This window comes from Phycodurus eques, chromosome 23 (genome assembly GCF_024500275.1).
Source record: "Phycodurus eques isolate BA_2022a chromosome 23, UOR_Pequ_1.1, whole genome shotgun sequence".
Taxonomy (NCBI): Eukaryota; Metazoa; Chordata; class Actinopteri; order Syngnathiformes; family Syngnathidae; genus Phycodurus; species Phycodurus eques.
In genome coordinates, this window is record NC_084547.1 from 3,888,524 (window position 1) to 3,906,412 (window position 17,889).

A 17,889-nucleotide genomic window follows, 5' to 3' on the forward strand; every position below is an offset into this window, starting at 1 on the left:
GTGGTATTTTTCTTCTTAAAAAGCTAGATGTACACCATGCATTGAAGGAGTCAAACAATACCACGAGGGAAAATGGCCAAGTGAGCCCAATTTAGACAGTTTCACTTTGGGGTGCGCTCACCTTTGTTGCGAGGGGTTTAAATGCAAATGGGTGTGAGTTAGGTTATTTTGCGGGAACGAGATTTACACACGCATACGAGGTGTAGAGTGACTACATTGTCGCAAAATGATCGAAATTGAATCAATAGAAAATAAATGTTGCGCTTAGTTGAGTCAGTCACAAGACACTTCTGCTTTTTTTTAAAAAAACAATAATAATAATAATAATAACAATAATAATAATAAATTTATTCGGTTGCCAAAAAAGGACACGCTGCAGTACCGTGAGCTCCACTTCACAGCATTTCAAATCGGAGACACTCTCACACCCAAAAAAAACAACAACAACAAAAAAATGCCAAAGCAAACATGGCTGATTGTGCAACTGGACAGAACATTCTGACTGAAAAGACGCGCAAACAAAAACAAACAAAAAAAAAAGAAGTTATTGCGATCATTTCACAAGAGCGGGATCAACAATCTGACTGAAAAAGGTTTTTAGCCCTTTAGGACACAAATGCAACGGGAAGGGACGGTAGCAAATACTGTAACTGCAAAGGCTCACAAAATGTTGGCGCGCAAGAGGGGGGGGGGGGGGGGGGGGGGGGGGGGAAGAAATTAATTGTTGCAACAACATCGATAAAAAGTGTGCCCAAAATGCTCAGTTGTGGCCATGAAATCCCAAAATTTGGCATTTGCTTACGCAGATGTCGAGATGTTCCAGAGACAAAATGGAATATTCGGTGCGTACGTACCCAATTCGTGGCACATTACATATTTCGTAGCCATAATTTGGTATTTTATGGCCACAAATGATTTTTGCATTCACACATATTTCATGAAAAAAAACGTTGTGCACATTCTATTTCTGTTGCAGCCACAATTCCAAAATGTGCCCCCGCATCTCATGCGTGCGCCTCCATGCGACGTAAGTGCAAACATCCACGTGGGAGGAAGAAATCCAGATGTGTCATTTTCCGTGGCTGTTTTCACCCCGTTTTCCTTTCTAACCGCCGACTTCATCGCACCGTTCTGAGTAACAATCCAGAAAGATTATTTTTTTTTTTTTTTCCTTTTTCACATTTGTCACGGCTATAACTTCTCAAACCAATTCACTGTTAAATACTACATTCCTTGGACCTACAATTCTACGAGGCTACGACACAGCCTGTTCAAATGTCGAAGTCACAGTCAGCGTGTTCTGAGGCAATCTGGATTTTTTTTTTTTTTTTTTTTTTTTTTTTTCCTGTCATCCTGCAGTTTGAAATTAGTGTGCAAGAACTTGTGCGCTGCAGGACGAAATATGTACCGAAATATGACGACGACTACTACCTCACTGCAACGCATTTGGATCAGTAACACAACACACAGACGAGCAAATAATAGAACAGAAAAGGGGGGATTAGGACTGTTAAAGCTGTGTGATGTACAAAAGAGAGAGAGAAAAAAAAAAAAAAAAAAAAAAAAAGCTTAAACATGTCCCACAGCGCGTTGCTCAACAGTCCGTGGAGATTTTGGCCGAGAGGTCCTGGATCCGCCGGGCGCTGCAGCCCTTGCACAGGATGTGGCCATCCAGCGGGTAGCAGCCACGACCTTCGCCCTCGGAGGACAGCAGCAGGCTGCATTCCTGGTCAAGACGAGATTACGGTCAGCCCCACGCCAAACCAACGCTTCGGGTGTGTTGACAGCATGTTCTTCCGTTTTATTCGTCTGGCCGCTCATTATTCTCGGGGGACTTTAACAAAGCTAAACTCGACCAGGAACTCCCTAAATACAAGCAGCACGTCGACTCTTCCCACCAGTGAAAATAACATTTTGGACCACTGCTCGACTACGAAGAAAAAAAAAAAAAAAAAAAAAAACGCACACCGTGCCAAACTTCGTGCAGCCCTGGCCTCGTCTGAACACTGCTTCATTCATTTAATACCGACGTACAGACAAGAACTTAAATGCGCGAAGCCGATAGTGAAAAAAGTGGACCAATGTAGCGGAGATGGAACTTCAAAGTTGTCTTTGAAAATTCAGCTGGCAGCCCGGATGAATACGCGGACGCTGTCGGCATCCTTTATCGGTGACCGTCCTCTCTCCGCTGCACTTCTCTCTCGACACGAACGACTGCACCTCAGCGCACCCGGCTGTCAAACTCCTGAAGTTTGCAGATGACGCCGCTGTCATCGGCCTCATCAAGGACGGTGACGAGTCCGCATAGCGACAGGAAGCGGTGCGGCCGACGCAACCTGGAGCCGAACACGCTCGAGACTGCAGAGAAGATCGTGGACTTCAGGAGGATGGTCGGACTTGCACTCCTCATCCCGGTCACCGGCTCTTCCGGCTCCTTCCCTCAGGTAGGCGCTACCGATCAATGCAAACGGGAACTAGCAGACATTCCAACAGCTTGTCTCCTCTTGCGATCAACTTCTTCAACAGCTAACCTCCGATTCCTTTGCAACATGCTGGCAATTTTTTGACTTGAGTTCGTTGTCGCATTTCTGTGGGGCCAATTATACGTTACTCGTGCACTCGCTGCCGTAGTCTCGCCGCGCTGCACTATTTGCATATCTGCTGTTGACCGATAGCATCTGCTCCATTTGCACACTGATTGAGGAGTATCTGCAACATTTGCACACTGATTGAGGAGTATCTGCAACATTTGCACACTGATTGAGGAGTATCTGCAACATTTGCACAATCAACATTGTCCCAGATTATCGCGCGACTCGTCACTTTAAACCGCATACGCTCCCGGAAGTCTCGGCGCCCTTTGCACAACGGTCATTGCACTATTAGTCATTCGAAGTGCTCTAAGTGCTTGAGGACTCTGCATCTTTTTGCACAATTGTTAAAAAAAAAAAAAAAAAAAAAGCTAGCAACCCTTTACTGCTCAGTGATTGTTTTTTTTTTTTTTTCCCTCAATGTCTCCATGTCTCAAAAGTCACTTCAACATAGTTCCTCGGAACCAAGACACCGTGAGAAATGGAGACTGGTATTCTGTTTGGATTGGTTTACTGCGGTCTGCAACAACACAAAAGAGTAATCGGCAAAGTATCAACGCCGTGCACCGAGCATGGACACAATCGTGAAGCCATGTTACATAAACAACTGTGTTGAATAATTGAACTCCTGAACACAAACAAAAGTTCAGGCACGACCAAGGGGCAAAAAGTCGCGACTCACCTCACAGACGTAACAGTTGACATGAAAGCTGCGGTCCAGCGCGACGATCCTGACCGTCTCCTCCTGACCCGCCTCGGGCATGATGGGCTCACCGCACACAGAACAGCGAGGCGCGTACTTCCTATCGGGGGGGGGGGGGGCACAGCTTGGTTAGCGGCGCTCGGTAAACGTGCGAGCGTGTGTGTGTGCGCGTGCGTGCGTGCGTGCGTACCTGTGAAAGTCCTCGATGCAGTGTATCTGCGAGGTGGCGTCCACCGTGAAGGGCACGCCGTCCAAGCAGCAGTTACACACCACGCATGTAAAGCAGCGAGGATGGTACGCCTTCCCCATGGCACGCAGGATGCGGTCTAAAATGGGCTTGGAGCACTTCGAACATTGCTCTAATGTACTCTGACGAGAGAGGGAAAACGGTTTCAGTTCGACGTCCTCGCGGCATTGCGGACAGAAAGCCGTTTTTGCGTTTATCTCGTCGTGTTTTTTTCCCCCACCACGACTGACACTATTGGCCTTCTCGTAAGCGATCAAACCTGACGAGTAAACTGTGCTGCTTTCCGTCATTGCGAGCGCGGTGCCGTCACTCACAATGTAACAGCTCTCGCAGTAGCTCTTCTTGTCCAGGGCGTAGAAGGGCTGCCCTCGCAGGCGGGCGTGGCAGGTGATGCACGTGAAGCACTCCACGTGGAACACCTGCTCCATGGCGATGCAGCCGCTGCCGTCGCCCACTACGTTGTCGCCGCAGCGAGCGCAGCGGCCTGGAAGCGGGGGAGAGCGGAAACGGTTGGGACGTTTGTTTTCTCGCCGGGGTTCCTGTGACGTGCTGCCGGGTCCTACCAAAATAATCGTCCGCGGGCGGGTGGTTCATATCGTATACGAGCTTCTTGGTGAGGCGATCCAACTCCTCTTCTGGACGGGTCGGCGCTGCCGCACGCTGAACAAAAAAAGCAAAAAAGAATTATTCCATTTCAATCGAGTATTCAGAAGATTATTATTTATTTGTATCTTTGTTCATCTATCTATGCCAGCGACCTATAGTGACAGACAGAACAAGTGCATTTCCTCAACCGAATGGCAGAAGGTACATCATCGAGTCACATCTTTTTTTTTTTTTATTCGTTTATCTGTAATTGGTTTACAAATATGGTTATTTACAATGAATCAATTGTGAATTAAAAAAAATCATTTTATTTTAACAATAAAGCAATTTAGTTCATTTATTGTAAAAAAAATTAAATTCTATTTACAATAGATTTACTGTAAATGACGACTAATCAATCTTCATTTAATTATTTAGCATAGATTTATTGTAACTATTTGCACTAGACCTATTGTAATCAACACATCAAATATTTGTATTTTATTATTTATAAGGTTTGTTGTCATTTTTTAAATTTACAATCCCATTCATTTACAATGTACACAATTTATTGCAAATAAACCAATCATAAAACAGTTGAGTAACGGTTCTACATGTATTTCTTAATCTTGACTAATAGGTGAATTCATATTAATGTGAACTTTTTTTGTTTTGTTTTGTCTATGACACTCTCGATCCAAGAGGCTCGCCCACCCCGATGTATTGCCCCCACCTTGCCGGACTGGTAAGCAGGACTCTGCGCCGCACCCATTTGATTATTTTCCATCCCTCTTTTGGACAAGGCCACCTTGCCGCCTCTTCCCCTCTGCATCTCCTGAGCTTGCGAGCCGGGGTGCGCTGGGTACCAGTCCTCCGGGCCGGTCTGAGGCGGCGGGCGCGGCGTGTGTTGGCGCGGCGGCGGCGGCGGAGTGTAGGCCTGCTCGGCCTGCCTCCCCGCCTGCGAGTAGGTGACGGGCTGGGCGGTCTTGACCTGCACGCTGAACCTGGGCCCGGTGGGGGTGGAGGCCGTGGTGTAAGACGCCGGCACGGGCTGCGGGTACGGCTTGGAGGCGGCCGATGCGTAGTAGTCCTGATGGTGGGAAGCGGCGTAGGGAGATGCGCGGTGCTCGCCGGAGTACGATGACGGCGGGTGGTACTGGCTCTGGGGGTGAGGAGGGTACCCCGAATTGGGTCGGCTCTGAGGCGGGACGGCGTTGTAGTGATCCCCTGAGAGGTATTTGTTGTAAGGCACGTTGTCGTACAGCTGCGGAGATCAAACAAAAACATTTTCGTCCTTTCCCTGTGTGCAAATAGAGTTGCAACATTTTGTCAATTTTCAAATTTGGTAGCTTTTCAAGGGAAGTCGTGGGAACTATTGGGAATAAACCAGGAATTTGCTCCATTGATTAATGAGGGTTGCAAAGGGATGGAAAACTTCCAGTAGGTTTCCGGAAGGTTTACGCTAATTTCCAATGGTAAATTCAATTGGGGAATTTGGGAAACTAGTCCAGATTGGAACATGTCTATCCGAATGATGGTAATTAACTGTGAATTGAGGGCAAATTCATGGGTGGATGTTATTTTTAAGTATCAATAGAAGCATTCGGCTTTGCCATAAGCAGATATCCATAACATCCATGCAAAAGAGCCCAAATAATAAAAATCACTATCAAAAAGGTGATCGCAGTAGGTACGCCAGAAAGTCAAAGTACCCTTGTACCTGCATGAAAGGTGGTTGTTTTATTAGTAATTATGCTAAAATATGTGTTCAAATTATATTGAAGTTCCCTATTGTATTTATGTTGAATTTTATGTTCTTTGTGTATTCCCGTTAAGTCCCGTGGAAAGTTTCCAACTTTGAAAATTCCTGGAATGTTGCAACTCGACTCTTAAGAGCAAAAGTGTAATGCCGCACCGCGTGTCGTACTTGCGTGCCGGAGTCCTGCGGGTGTCCGTCGAGGTCGGCCAGCATGGCGGTGAGCGAGTCGATGTCGGCGTCGATCTTGGAGTGATGGCCCGCGGTCTTGTCGGGGCCACGGTGCTGAACGAGAGCATGTTCCCACCCCCCCCCCCCGTTTCAAAAACAGACAAACTGAAGGTTCGGCGGCCGATGGCGACGAGACACCTACGATCAACTCGTAGCCGTCCCCGTGGGGGGTCCAGTTGCGCTCGTCTTTGGGCCCGTGTGGAGGGGCGTAATAGTGATCGCCAGGCGAATGATGAACGGGCCCGCCTTTGCCAGAACACAGCCAGTATAGGGAATGATTAAAGGGTACGTTTTAAGGAATATTGACTTTGTCGTTGCTTGTGCAGCGGTGCCTCGGACTTACAAACGTCCCAACTTTGAACAGACCAACTGTGTACAGATTGATTGATTTTTTTTTTTTTTTTCAGAATAACGAGTGAAACTAGCGAGGTTAGATCGAATCTTGTTCAAATCGATCACTGTAATGCCTCCTCGCAGAATTGCCCTAAAATGACAAGACGATGTCCGCACAAACAGCTGAGGGGCCGGTAACATCGAAACAAGGCCTGAGGATTAAGCGATCCTCATTCCAGTGTCTTACCTGTTGGTCCGGTAGCCATGTACCGAGTCGCCATCCCTGCTCCTCCTCCGTTCTGGTCATAAGGGCTATACTTGGGCCGGAAGTCAGGCGCGCCCTTCTTGCTGGGGGCTCGGTAGATAGCCGAGCCGGCGGGGTGGGACATCTGGGGGACGGCTCGTTCGGGACTATCCAGAGTCCTCGGTGGCAGCCAGGTGGGACCGGACATGGCGGTATTCTGCGGTGGATTGACACAGGGGGCCGGTGAACCCAGCGGAAGGGACGTGTCGCACTTTTTTTCATTTCCCGTGGCAACGACAGCGCAAACAATGGATTTTCGGAGCAGGAAGGCAGCAGCCAGTTGAAAAGGTTTGGGGATTTCCAGCAGCGGGCCCCCCGAAAACACGCTGGACGCACAGTCACAGCTGGGACTCCCGTACCCTCGCCGCCTGCCACCCACAATGCTTATTGTCTTTGTGTGTTTACACCAGTATCGCAAGGATTTCCAAAATAGGAACTGTTGTGTCATGATAGCACCTGGCTCAAAACAATACAATCCTTGACAATTTAGTCCATTTTAGATTAAGAGTGGGCGAACCCATAACGCACTCAGACCGATTGAGAGAATTTGGGTCGTGTCGCCGTCATAAATCCTCATCGCTAAGAGGATTATAATGATGACGTTGTGACAACAACAAACAAACAAACAAAACAAAAAACAAAAATATATATATATATTGCCAGAAAAATGTAAGCTTTGACAATTTTTATGTTATTTAATACGCTTAAGGGATATTATAAAGGACTAGTAAAAAGGTGACAAAAGCATCACTTTGGGCGAGAAGCGGGGTACACCCTGGATTGGTTGCCAGCCCACTGCAGGGCACATACAAATATACCCACTTTTTTTTTTTTTTTTTTTGCGTTTGTCCTCATTAGTTTAAAGCAGACATACTAACCCATGTAATATCGCACTTAAATGTGTTTTTAATCACACCGTGTGGACGGGACAACTGTTTTGTACGAGTTTATGAATGTGTGAAATTTGACTTATTAAAAGCAGATGGCAGGGTGTCAAACAAGGAGAATCCGCTGTTTCTTCCGTTTCTTTCACAGTAACATTTGGTGACACAGAAAAGGGACTGTACACAAATAAAAATAACAACTGAGCTGTAAGGCGGCGCATTTCAAATATTTAGTAGTGTACCTCGTGTACGAAATTCTCGCAAAGTGACGCACAATTCTGAAGTAAATGCATCTCACGCCTTTATTTTGAAGGCTTTGGCTAACAGCGTGTAGCTCGTTGGATTAAGCGTTTTGTTTTCCCCCCCCCCCCACCGAAGATCGCATTAATAACCGAAACGTCACAATAACACATCACAATAGAATAAGCGTGAATAAATAAGAAATGTGAATCGATTCATAAGTGGTGAGGGGAAAAAAACAAAACAAGATGACACCGATGTTGGCTGCAGGCTAATTTTCACAACACGAGCAAATTAAAATAAATCAACAACGAAAGAATGGACGCTTACCACCAGAAATGTCGCACGGCTCCCATGAAACCTTACAAGCGAAACGATGTAGCCAGCGAATAAAACGTTCTCTTTTTGCTCGGGTAGCGTCGTTAACCTACTTTTGCCTCGGATCGCGACCGGAGGCCTTCTTGGACAGGACCTCCTCGCGACGCATTCCCAACGTGTGACGTCAGCCGACGTGCGCGCACGCACGGAGCGCGAGAAGGCGTGGCAGGGGCGCGTGACCGGGGAAGGTTTCGACAAAAACAACAAACAAACCGACTAAATCGGATATTTTCGAGATTATATTGGTAATTTTACGAGAATGGAAAAAAAAGGAAGTATTTTTTCCCAGATTGAAGTTGTTATGGCAAAAAAAGAAAAAGATAGATACGAGATAAAAAGTTACTCTTTCAAATAAAGACTTTGGAAAAAAAAATCTGTACACTTTAATAAAAAGTTACAAGATTGAAGAAGCACATAAAAAGCAGTATCTTTTGAAATAAAAAGTTGCATATTCTAAATATTGAGGTCATATTATGAGTATAAAGATGTTGATTTTTGAGATTTTAATTTGTATTACAAAGCTGTATATTTGAAATATAAAAGTCACATATTTACAAAAAAAAAATTTTTATGAGAATAAAGTAATATCTTGAGTAAAAAGTAGCATATTTTTCAGGTATAAAATTTTATATTTTCAACATTAAAGTTGTAATCTAATAATGCAGTTGAATATGTTCAAGGTAAAACGTGGTAGCCAATATATTCAAAGAAAAATATGAAAGATTAAAGTTGTAATATTTGGAGAAAAACATCCTAATAGGTGGACTTCAATCCCGAAAACATGCAACTGGAAAATATGACTTGTTTTTCCAGTGATAAATCTCATATTAAAACAAACTATATATTTTTTTCCCCCACAAAAAAAGTGTACCACTTTATTCTGGACATATTACCACTTAATTGCAAAACTACACAACATTAATCTCATGTTGTTTTATTCTTCTCATCCTTGTTTATGCAACCGAATGCAGGATGACCGGCGCAACTGCAATTCTCTTCATTTTATTCCCCTCTTGTTTCATTCTGATCGACCGCAACCAACGCACGCTGGCAGCGATCCCATTGAAATAGGCGCGCGCATGTATTGCATATTTTGCCATCACTCGGGGCAAACAAGGCCGGGGCTCCCCGAGCGGGATATCCCGCTCTTCCTCCTCCGGTAGACGCTTGCCCTTATATGTCCACGCGGGCGCAAAGCTGCAGGAAGTCTTTGGTTGTTGTTTTTTTTTTTTTTTTTTTTTGGTCAACACGTTGGCACCGGCTTGACGGATTCGGGCCTCGTGAACACTGACGCCCATGTGAAGATGCAGGAAGTCACCCCGAGCTTTGCCAACTGGCCAGACGGGATGGCTTCCGCCCATTGGAGAACCCGTTTAGTTCATGTTCTCACTTTTCCTTAACCGCCCCCCCCCCCCCCTTCTACTCATCCGTTGTTCTCACAATGCCTGGAAGCAGCCGAGACCCGCTCTGTTTTCTTTCACCCCGTTTTCCTTTTACTACAAAGCCCGCCACCGATCCAACGCTCAGTTGACAACTTCCACGGACACTCCTATCTCTATCTGGTTATTTGCTGTGCCGCAAAAAAAAAAAAAAAAAAAAAAAAAATGCAAATGTTGTCCTCCACTTCATTGCCTTATGTCCATTATGCTGCGGCAGAAATCGAAATGGCAAATTGCTGCACGTGACTCCGGAAGTCGAAGGATCAAGCACACAAGCGGACATCAAAGTGAAATATAAGTGAATAAATACAATTGTCATTTTCAAGAAAAGGTATCTCCAAGTTGTATATTTGCAGGTTTAAATGCATAATATTATGACATTAAATATTATATTTTTTCAAGATAAAAAGTCGTTTTCAATGTTGTATTTTTTATGACAGTCTAATTTTTGAGTAAAGAGCAGTATATTGTTGAGTAAAAAAGTCAGATTTTGACTACCTTTGAGAGTGTCTTAATGCGAATAGAATAAAATCATGTATTTTTTTATTATTAAAAACTACATTTTCAATTAAAGTTTTATATTTTCAAGATTAATATTGTACTATTACGACTAAAGTTGCAATTTCCAGAAAAAAATAATACTAATAATAAAAAGTTGTTTTTGGGAGGATTTTTTTTTAACAATATCTTTTTAGATTAAAATAGCTTTTTAGGACAATAAAGTCATACGTCTCTAGTAAATAGTAGTACACTTCTGAGGTAGAAAGTTTTTTGAGACAAAGTTGCGTATTTTTTAGATTTACAATCCAAATTTGAGAATAAAGTACATTAAAGATAAAAATCCTATATTTTTAATTTTGTAATATGATGAGATTAAAGTCATATTTTCCAGATTAAAAAAAAAAAGTTTTTTTTTTTTTTTTTTAATCAAACGCTGTATGTTTCCGAGATGAATTTGGTAATATTACAAGAATACAATTGTTTAATTTGGGGGGAAAAAGTTCAAGATTAAAAAAATAACACAAATCTACTTTTTCGATGAAGATGCCCCCTTTTTTATGCACGAGGCAGCGCTTCTTCATCTTGTGCCAGTTAATAAGTGTATCTTGGAACCCATCTTCCACCCAGTTTGAGGTAACTTTCTGCCCTTTTTATTTTACTCATATGTGAACCCCGTGTGCCCCCTCCCCTGGAATCCCCCTCGTCACCTTTTCTCCTCCCTCGTCTCCTGCTTACTTTATTATTGACGGATGTCCTGCGCAGGCGTTTTCATCCACGTCTTTTAGCGGCTTTGCAGGATGCATTTAAGTGTGCGTGTGTGTGTGTGTGTGTGTTGTGATGAAGGGGGGGGGGGGTTTCCTTCACATCTGTCGGCTTCATTTCGCTCAAAGCGTAGAAAAAGGTTGTTTTTCACCATCAAGGAGGCGGTGTCCCCCATTTCTAAGCGACGGTGCTGCCTCGCTTCCTTCCTCTTTGTCCTCACAACACGTCCGCCTCGTTGAACCGTTTTCTCAACGATGATGCATCAAGCCGTCGTTGGGTCAATATTTTGCTTTGACGTGCGAGCAAAACACGCCAGATAAAAGATACGAGAATTTTTGGATTAGATTTTTTTCCCCCAAAAAAGAGGCTTTCAAGCGGTTTATTGCTCCAACAAGTTGAAGTCAAACTGTCAGACTAAACATAGCAACAAGATCATGACACGTTTGTAGAGTTTCAATGAGCACATCGCTTTGCAAGTGAGCGTCACTGCAGGCTATCTTGCGACAAAAAATAACAAATAAATTCAAACCATCATGGTATCAAACCGCGGTTATGCTCGTTGGGGTTTGGACACGTGACGTTGGCAACGCAAAGGGGACGTCGTCAAATATGGCGGCCCCTTTGAGAGGCATGACAACTGATGAACTCCTCTGTTTAGTTCTTATTTCGCGAACGCCATATCCATCAGAATCGTGTGTTTCGACTCGCGGTGGCACGTAAAACATTGCCGCAAGAATAAATGAATAGCTCATAAATAAATAAGCAGATGGGGTCTTAAGTCCCCCTTGAAGTAACAGGTATTTGAACGCAAACAGTGAAGCAACACATGTAGACGGGCAATATAACAATACTCACAGGCGTCATTTTCTGTCAATAATTTGTCAAAATGACAAAACCACGTGGGGAAAAACCAATAGTATAGATATGAAACGGCTGATAGTGACGATATCGTCTTTATCCTAAGCTAAAAACGACTGATATTCCAGCATCTTCGCGAGTCACTTAGTTGTGAAACTCTTCTTTGTTTGTGTCTGTATGAGTGTATTACAGTGGCCAAGGCGAGCACACCAAAAGGAGCGCGACGTGCGGCGGGAACCGATGAATGGCATTTCGATTTATTTGAATAGGAAAAGATGATTTGAGTGTTTTTGAGTTGGTCACCGCGCGACTCACGGGGAAAAGCGTCGCTTGGAGGAACCTTGGGTGTTTTTGGGGCGCGTCACAATCAGGCACGTAGCGCCTCTCACCGAGAATCCTCATTTTCAAAAAAGAGTTTTCCTGCCTTTCCTTTGGTCTAACGCGACGGGGGTTTAGACAAACTAATAGCCCACTAAAAATACTTGGAGCCCACAGTGGTGGGCCAGGCTTTTTCCTGCGCGTGGGCCATTGAGGAAAAAGGAAGTACGAGAAGGCGGGTGGGGGGCGTTATAAAAGGGTTCGTGCCTCCGTGTGCCCATCCCCACACATTGCTGCCGCCAGTGGAAGCGGAGGTGAGCTCACGCCCACTTTCTTGTTTGACTGGAGGAGCCTGAGGCGAAGGGCTTGAGGTCCGCGCGCGGGGAGGAGGGGGGGAAGGGGGGGGGGGGGGCACGCCGGTTCTCGTCCCTGCTGGTCGGGGTGAGTTGGGGGCAAAAGAAAAAGAAGAAGAAGAAAGGGGAAAAAAAAAAAAAAAAACACGCCAAAAATGAAAATAGAGGTCAAATCAAGCTTTTCTTTTTCCAGGTACGAGTAGGGAGCTGGTCTCGCCTAACACATGTGTCTGGCACACTTGTGTCTATTTATTCGCTCGCTGACTGTACACCTTGGTAGGTACTTCATTTATTTCTTCATTTGATTTTGATGACATTGGTCGGCACTGGAAATGAGCGCTCCTTGAAATGGGGTACCATCTCCCAAAATATTTGGACCTCTCCGTACCACCGTTATGTTTAAAAAAAATAAAAAAAAAAAAATCCATTTTTAAAAACCTGCACTTGCATAATTCCACGAACGTGTGTTGCACATAAAAGTAACTCAATAAATGTTTTTCGAAAACAAATAGTTTCAATCCAAATATATCGATCTTAAAAGTGAAACACAACTGAATTGTACTTAGGCAGTGAACCGCTGCTTTAAATCTCATTTGTGCCGCTCGTTTTTGACGCTCTTGTTGTTTTTTTTGTTTTGTTTTTTTTCTTCACAGAGGCACACAATGGCGGCGGGAGCGGAAGGACCCGGGATGTCCGCCGGCTACGTGAAGGAGTTCACCCGCCACTGCAGCGACGTGCTGCTCAACCTCAACGAGCTGCGGCACCGCGCCATCTTGACGGACGCCACCCTGGCGGTGGGCGACGAGCGCCTACGGGCTCACTCGGCCGTGCTGGTGGCCTGCAGGTAAGTGCGCCACTCTGGCATGCCATGAACAGCCACTCGTCAGCTGTGGTGTGATGACTTGTTGTCGTCGTTGTTGTATGATCTGTCTACATGTTTTGCGCCACCGTTTGTGTTCAAAAACCGCAACCATCAATGCTAACTGTTAGAATGTCACTCGAAATGTTTCACCAGATACAAAAAAAATATATATTTTTTTTCTGTTTTTTTTTTGTTTTGTTTCCTCAGCGGGTTCTTCTATTCGCTTTACACGCGGCACACGCAGCACATGACCGTGTCCCTCCCCAGCCACCTGGAGCCCACCAGCGTCTCCCTCCTGCTCGACTTCATGTACACGTCCCGCCTGCCCCTGACGCCCGCCACCGCCCCCGGCGTGCTCGCCGCGGCGGCCCACCTGCAGATGGACCACGTGGCGGATACCTGCCGGGAATTCATGCGGCTGCACTGGTGAGGTCCTGGCGGGGGAAGAAAAAAAGGGGGGGGGGGGGGGGGGGAGTCTAAATGTTTTACATTAAGTTATTGGTTGATTAATTATAATTACATTCATAAAAAAATAAACATTTACAATCGTTTTATGATTGAAATAAACTCATTTCTTTGTTTCATCAATGATATAATGTAGGCGTTTCTTTACTTGTAATATTGTTTTCAAGTTCATTCATTTATCCTCAAATAAATGTGGAATTGATTTCCTGTAATAATTTTTTTTTTAAATAGTAAAATGATCAAATTTTTTTTATTTCATTCAATAGTTGTTAATTATAATTACATTATTTATAAATACAAATACAAATAAAAATATTGGTTTTTGATAATAAAACAACTGCTTTATTTGTTGCATTAATTTAACCATTGCTTCTCATTTACAACATTAAATAAATGGTTCATGTATTTTATTAAATAACTGGTTAATTAGGTATAAGTAAATGGAATTAATTATTACTTTATTATTTAAAAAAAAACTATAGACCATACACATTATTTGTTTGTTTTTGTTTTTTTTTTAACCTAATTTAGTACCGATGACAATTGTCCATTTTCAAAATCAACTGCTTGCCATTTGCTTGATTTTGCAGCCGGGAAAACATGAGCATGAGACACCCCCAATTGGAGCTGGACCCCAGGGTGTCTGTAGCCTCTGTGGCCCCTCAAGGTGGAGATCTGCCTCATCCTGGACCACAAGCAGCAGGGACAGTCAGGTAAGAACTATATCGGTAGCGTGTGTGTGTGTGTGTGTGTGTGTGTGTGAATGGTCAAAGTGTTCAACCTGTTTTTTTTTTTCAAGGGTCCCAGGGGAGGCCGAGGGGAAGCCCGGTTCGGAAGAGCTGAAAAAGGAGCCCGACTCGCCCCCTCCGTCTCCCGACAGTCCCGCGCGCTCCAGCTGCCAGCCCAGCTCCCCCGCGGAGTCCGAAACCTGCAACAAAAATCTTGCGGTGAGTTCGGGCACAATAGACAATGACATTCTTCAAGCACAAAAATGGGTTAAAAAGCCGAGAACGCCGATGTGAAAAGTCAGGGCTTGACGTTAAATTCAGCAGCGGCGGGCAACGTCGCCACTTTCCAGGGTTTGAACAAATGGGACTGTTTTATTGTGTTGTGTGTTATTTCCCCAGTGCGACACCAGAGCCACACTGGACCCAAAATTGTGCAACTGGAAAAAATACAAGTTCATCGTCCTCAACCCTCTCTGCGCTGGGACCTCAGCGAAAGAGGAGCCGCGACGCCACGCGCTGGCCGTGACAAAGGCGTGGCCTGGAGAAGTGCCCGGTCAGATTGATAGGTAAGCGGCCGGGGGGGGGAATCGGGGGGTGGAGGGGGTGGGGGTGGGGGGGGCGGGTTGGTGCGGAGGACGCCCGTCATCTCACAGCGTTAACTCCCCGCCAGACAGGGGCGGGCCTCCTGCTACGAGGGTTCTGGCCGAGCCCCTCCCCTCGGGCCACCCGCCTCCGTGGAAGAGGGAACAGGTAACGGCCAGATGTTTTCACTTCCTTGCTCTCATCCATCTTTCCTACCATTCTTCCTTCCACCCTTGCACCTGCAGACCCTCCCTCCCTTCCCGTCCTTAAATGGCTTCATTCAAAAAGTGTATACTTGTTTTTCCTCACACTGCACAGCCGCCACTCACTACCGCCGTCAGGCCGTCAAGAAAGAGAGCTCCTCTATGCCTTGCGGTTCCCCGGGCAACGCTGGAGGCAAAACCGTCCCTTCGGGTGAGGCTTCAAAACAGTTCCCAAAACAGTGCTGCCAATCCAAAGTCCATTTCCCACAACAAATCTGAAACCCGGCAGGCGACAAGCCGTACCGCTGCAACGTGTGCGGCGCCCAGTTCAACCGGCCCGCCAACCTCAAGACGCACGCCCGCATCCACTCGGGCGAGAAGCCGTACCGCTGCGACACCTGCGGCGCGCGATTCGTACAGGTGAGGGTTCACGCGCACGGCTTTTAACCCTTCCATGACCAATACCGAAAACTTTGTATTTTATACTTCCTTTGGACAATCGTTTTTCAAATATGAGCCCAAAATGGGTTTTTTGCCCAAATGTTTTTTTTCTCGCTATATCGCGGTTCACCTATGGCAGATTCAGTGCGTTACAGGTTTTTTTTGTTGTTGTTGTCCATATTCATACCTCGCATAATTTGTGGGATTTTGAGCGTATGCTGTAATTTTTTGGGGTCGTAAAATAAACGCGCCCCAGCCTAAAACATTAAAACTGTTAACTGTAACTGCATCACTGTAAGTTTCAGAGTTTAAAAGGTGTTTAAGAATATGGAAAATGTTTATTGGAGCATGGTACAGGTTAATCGGCGTACGGGGACGTTTAACAGCTTTAAAATTTATTGAGATGTACCTGCACGTAGCCTCCGCTAGCTCAATGCTAACACACAATGGGAAACACCATAGGAACATGGGCTAACAATTAGCATCTATGCGGCAGTCCACACAAAGCAGATCATATAACAACACTGATAGGCATATATTCTTTATCCTCAGCGAAGAACGATTAATATTACAGCCGTACTGAGAAGCTGAGAGAGGAGCTGAGTCTACAGGACAGTATAGCCGTAGGTCTGTCTTATACTGATCCTTTCAAGGATTAACCCCGCAAATCCGAGAATGCTTGACCCGACATCGAGTCCCACTCCTAGGTCGCGCACCTCCGAGCGCACGTCCTGATCCACACGGGGGAGAAGCCGTACCCCTGTCACACGTGCGGCACCCGCTTCCGCCACCTGCAGACCCTCAAGAGCCACCTGCGCATCCACACCGGCGAAAAGCCTTACTCGGTGAGTCCAGGGGTGGCGCGAGCTGAAAACAGGCGCGAGGAAAAACCAAACAAGGTCAAGTCTCCATTGGCTTCTTATTCGTCTTTTTTGGGCAGTGCGAAAAGTGTGACCTGCGTTTCCGCCACAAGAGCCAACTGCGCCTTCACCTGCGGCAGAAGCACGGCGCCGTGACCAACACCAAGGTCCGCTACAGGGTCCTGAGCGAGCCCTACCCGCCCGTTCTGCAGGCCTGCTGAAAGAAAAGCTGACAATCCTGAAATTTCACCCAAAAGTCCCACATTCGCTTTTTAAGAGTAGCGCGTTTAGCAAAAGCCGTTGTTGGTCCTGAAAGGAGGTTTTAGCCGCATGTAAAAAGCAGTAGCACACACCGAGCATCGCATTTGAGGAGACGAGGTCGGGAAAAAGTTGGATTATAATGTTACAGGAAGTGTTTTTGTGGGTTTGTGAAGAGTTTGCGAGCAAGTGCCGAGACCGGGGAAAGGAGCAAAAGGGAGGTTTTGTGTGAGCCTGAGTACGTACAGTGGACCCTCGCCATTCGCCAACGAAACTACTTGCAACAGGTTCTGTAGAACATGCCGTAGCTAAAACGATTCCGTGGTCTGGAGTATAGTTAGAGTTGAAACTATGAATATAGGCAGTGATAAGGGGGTGGCCCGGTGTTTGCGAATCTTTCGCTGTTCGCATCGGTTCCTCACGAATAGCGAGGGTTCACCGCAAACGGTTTGAAGGAAGTCTGAACAGTGTCGATATGAGAACCGATCGAGTTAAAAAGCACTTCGAATCGGGATTGCGTCGTCTGTTGCTTGCACATTTGTATTTAAACTGCACGCGTCTGAGGCCTGGCGCCCTTGCGTGTATTCTTTGAAATAATTTATGCAGCGATACCGACTCCGGTGAAGTCCAAGCGGGCAAAGGACTTTAATGGGCATATAACTGTCGAAATGTTAAACTATTGTTTAGAAACAATCAGGAAATGGATGGTTTATTTGCTGGACAAAGATGATTTGTGTCATTTGAATTAAATTGGAGCCTTGACATGTCTCTTTATTTCTTATGCGCAACCAAGCACTCCAAGAGAACTTTCTTAATTATGAACCGATATGAAAGACAGACTGTATTATTATTTTATTTTATTTTTTTAAACAAATTTTGGGGGGGTGGGTAATTTTTTGGGGGGTGGGGGAAATTTCCTTTTTTTCCAATTAGAGAAAATCATATTTATTTTGTATTGTGGTTATGTATTTCGCGAAAAAAAATTCTCAGAAATTGTCATATTTCCC

At 45.3% G+C, this 17,889-nt stretch overlaps 2 protein-coding genes across 9 annotated transcripts; one reads left to right on the top strand and one right to left on the bottom strand.

The window, feature by feature from the left end:
• Nucleotides 1–327: 327 nt before the first annotated feature.
• Nucleotides 328–8,375, bottom strand: trip6 (thyroid hormone receptor interactor 6). Of its 4 annotated transcripts, XM_061668661.1 has the most exons (11): nucleotides 8,205–8,291; nucleotides 6,694–6,907; nucleotides 6,256–6,359; nucleotides 6,042–6,167; nucleotides 4,860–5,390; nucleotides 4,105–4,201; nucleotides 3,856–4,025; nucleotides 3,485–3,663; nucleotides 3,274–3,394; nucleotides 2,532–2,588; nucleotides 1,734–2,451 (listed from the first exon to the last, which is right to left on the bottom strand). In XM_061668661.1, exons 2-11 carry the CDS (start codon nucleotides 6,896–6,898, stop codon nucleotides 2,416–2,418), a joined length of 1,626 nt encoding a protein of 541 aa, XP_061524645.1. In that variant the 5' UTR covers nucleotides 6,899–6,907; nucleotides 8,205–8,291; the 3' UTR covers nucleotides 1,734–2,415. The 4 variants fall into 4 exon arrangements, with proteins under 4 accessions (XP_061524647.1, XP_061524644.1, XP_061524645.1 ...); XM_061668663.1 differs by lacking the exons at nucleotides 1,734–2,451; nucleotides 2,532–2,588 and adding an exon at nucleotides 328–1,726 and having other exon boundaries at nucleotides 6,054–6,167; nucleotides 8,205–8,375; XM_061668660.1 differs by lacking the exons at nucleotides 1,734–2,451; nucleotides 2,532–2,588 and adding an exon at nucleotides 328–1,726.
• On the top strand, nucleotides 1,383–17,644 carry bcl6b (BCL6B transcription repressor). Of its 5 annotated transcripts, none has more exons than XM_061668665.1 (12): nucleotides 1,383–1,775; nucleotides 2,125–2,444; nucleotides 13,137–13,327; nucleotides 13,553–13,771; nucleotides 14,401–14,523; nucleotides 14,610–14,757; nucleotides 14,938–15,104; nucleotides 15,209–15,288; nucleotides 15,439–15,534; nucleotides 15,613–15,743; nucleotides 16,472–16,609; nucleotides 16,705–17,644. In XM_061668665.1, exons 2-12 carry the CDS (start codon nucleotides 2,259–2,261, stop codon nucleotides 16,843–16,845), a joined length of 1,620 nt encoding a protein of 539 aa, XP_061524649.1. In that variant the 5' UTR covers nucleotides 1,383–1,775; nucleotides 2,125–2,258; the 3' UTR covers nucleotides 16,846–17,644. The 5 variants fall into 5 exon arrangements, with proteins under 5 accessions (XP_061524649.1, XP_061524648.1, XP_061524652.1 ...); XM_061668666.1 differs by lacking the exons at nucleotides 1,383–1,775; nucleotides 2,125–2,444 and adding exons at nucleotides 12,416–12,444; nucleotides 12,677–12,759; XM_061668667.1 differs by lacking the exons at nucleotides 1,383–1,775; nucleotides 2,125–2,444 and adding exons at nucleotides 12,550–12,571; nucleotides 12,677–12,759.
• The last annotated feature ends 245 nt before the right edge of the window (nucleotides 17,645–17,889 follow it).